At 64.1% G+C, this 959-nt stretch overlaps 1 protein-coding gene across 1 annotated transcript in view; it reads left to right on the plus strand.

The window, feature by feature from the left end:
* LOC103908347 (sialoadhesin) overlaps positions 1 to 959 on the plus strand; it is a 57,154-nt gene that overhangs the window by 34,538 nt on the left and 21,657 nt on the right. The window contains exon 3 of the mRNA XM_019474965.1: positions 216 to 293. Coding sequence (XP_019330510.1) covers positions 216 to 293 — 78 coding nt within the window. The remainder of the gene's footprint in view (positions 1 to 215; positions 294 to 959) is intronic.

The following is a 959-nucleotide window of genomic DNA, read 5'->3' on the forward strand; positions in this document are numbered from 1 at the left end:
AGCAGGAATTGCCTTTGGCCGGCACCGGGGTGGGCTCTGGCAGCCCAGCGCGGGGGGAATATAGTGGGAAAAGCTGGACTGCACTGACGTACAAAGTGTTTCAAGGCCTTTGGCCACCTCTTCTTGTTGTCAGGGTCCCCTCTGCTGAACGCTGACTTCAAAGACGGCCACCTCCCACCCTCGCAGCGTGAGCCTCCCCTGCCTCTGCCCCCCAGGGACCCCCAGCGGTGCTCAGGGCGCTGCCATGCGCCTTCCCCAGTGGCTCGTCCTCCTGGCCAGCCTCGTCCCGCCAGGTACGGTGCCACCAAGAGACTCAGGGCGCTGCCATGCGCCTTCCCCAGTGGCTCGTCCTCCTGGCCAGCCTCGTCCCGCCAGGTACGGTGCCACCAAGAGACCCGCTTCCTCCTGCCCCGCCGCGGCCCCGCCGGCACGGTCTGGTCCTCTGCAGGGGTTGGTTGCCCAGATTTACGCCAGGAGGGGTGGGAGCAGGAGTGCTGATGCCCTGGCCCTGCCAGGAGCCGTGCATGATGCCCGAGGGACAGGGAGGACAGGCTCTGGGGACCCCGAGGCTGGTCCTGGCTTTCCCGCCGGCCATGGCACAGCAGATGCTCTGGGGAGATTTGCTGGCACGTGCCGCATCGTGCCGTGCTCCCACATGGCATCTCTGCCCGTGCCCCCTCCTCCTGACGGGCAGGCGCGTGGTACCCATGGGCAGGGATGGGGCTGGCCTCTGGGATGGGGTGGGCATGGGGTGGCAGGGGGCCAGACAGAGCAAGAGAGAAAGGACAAGGAGACAGAGAGGGGGTTGAGGAAAAAAGCTTTTGGAGGGCCAGGAGGGCAAATTTTCCTTTTTTACTAGTTTTTTAGGCCTTTGCTTTTCAAATCCGGCTGGTGCCTTGTGCTATCCGAAAGAACCACCCACAGATCCAGAGTTTCCCCGTCATCTCCCCCTTCTCCAC

The sequence above is a fragment of the Aptenodytes forsteri genome, unplaced genomic scaffold (assembly GCF_000699145.1).
Source record: "Aptenodytes forsteri isolate BGI_AS27 unplaced genomic scaffold, ASM69914v1 Scaffold236, whole genome shotgun sequence".
NCBI classification, from domain to species: domain Eukaryota; kingdom Metazoa; phylum Chordata; class Aves; order Sphenisciformes; family Spheniscidae; genus Aptenodytes; species Aptenodytes forsteri.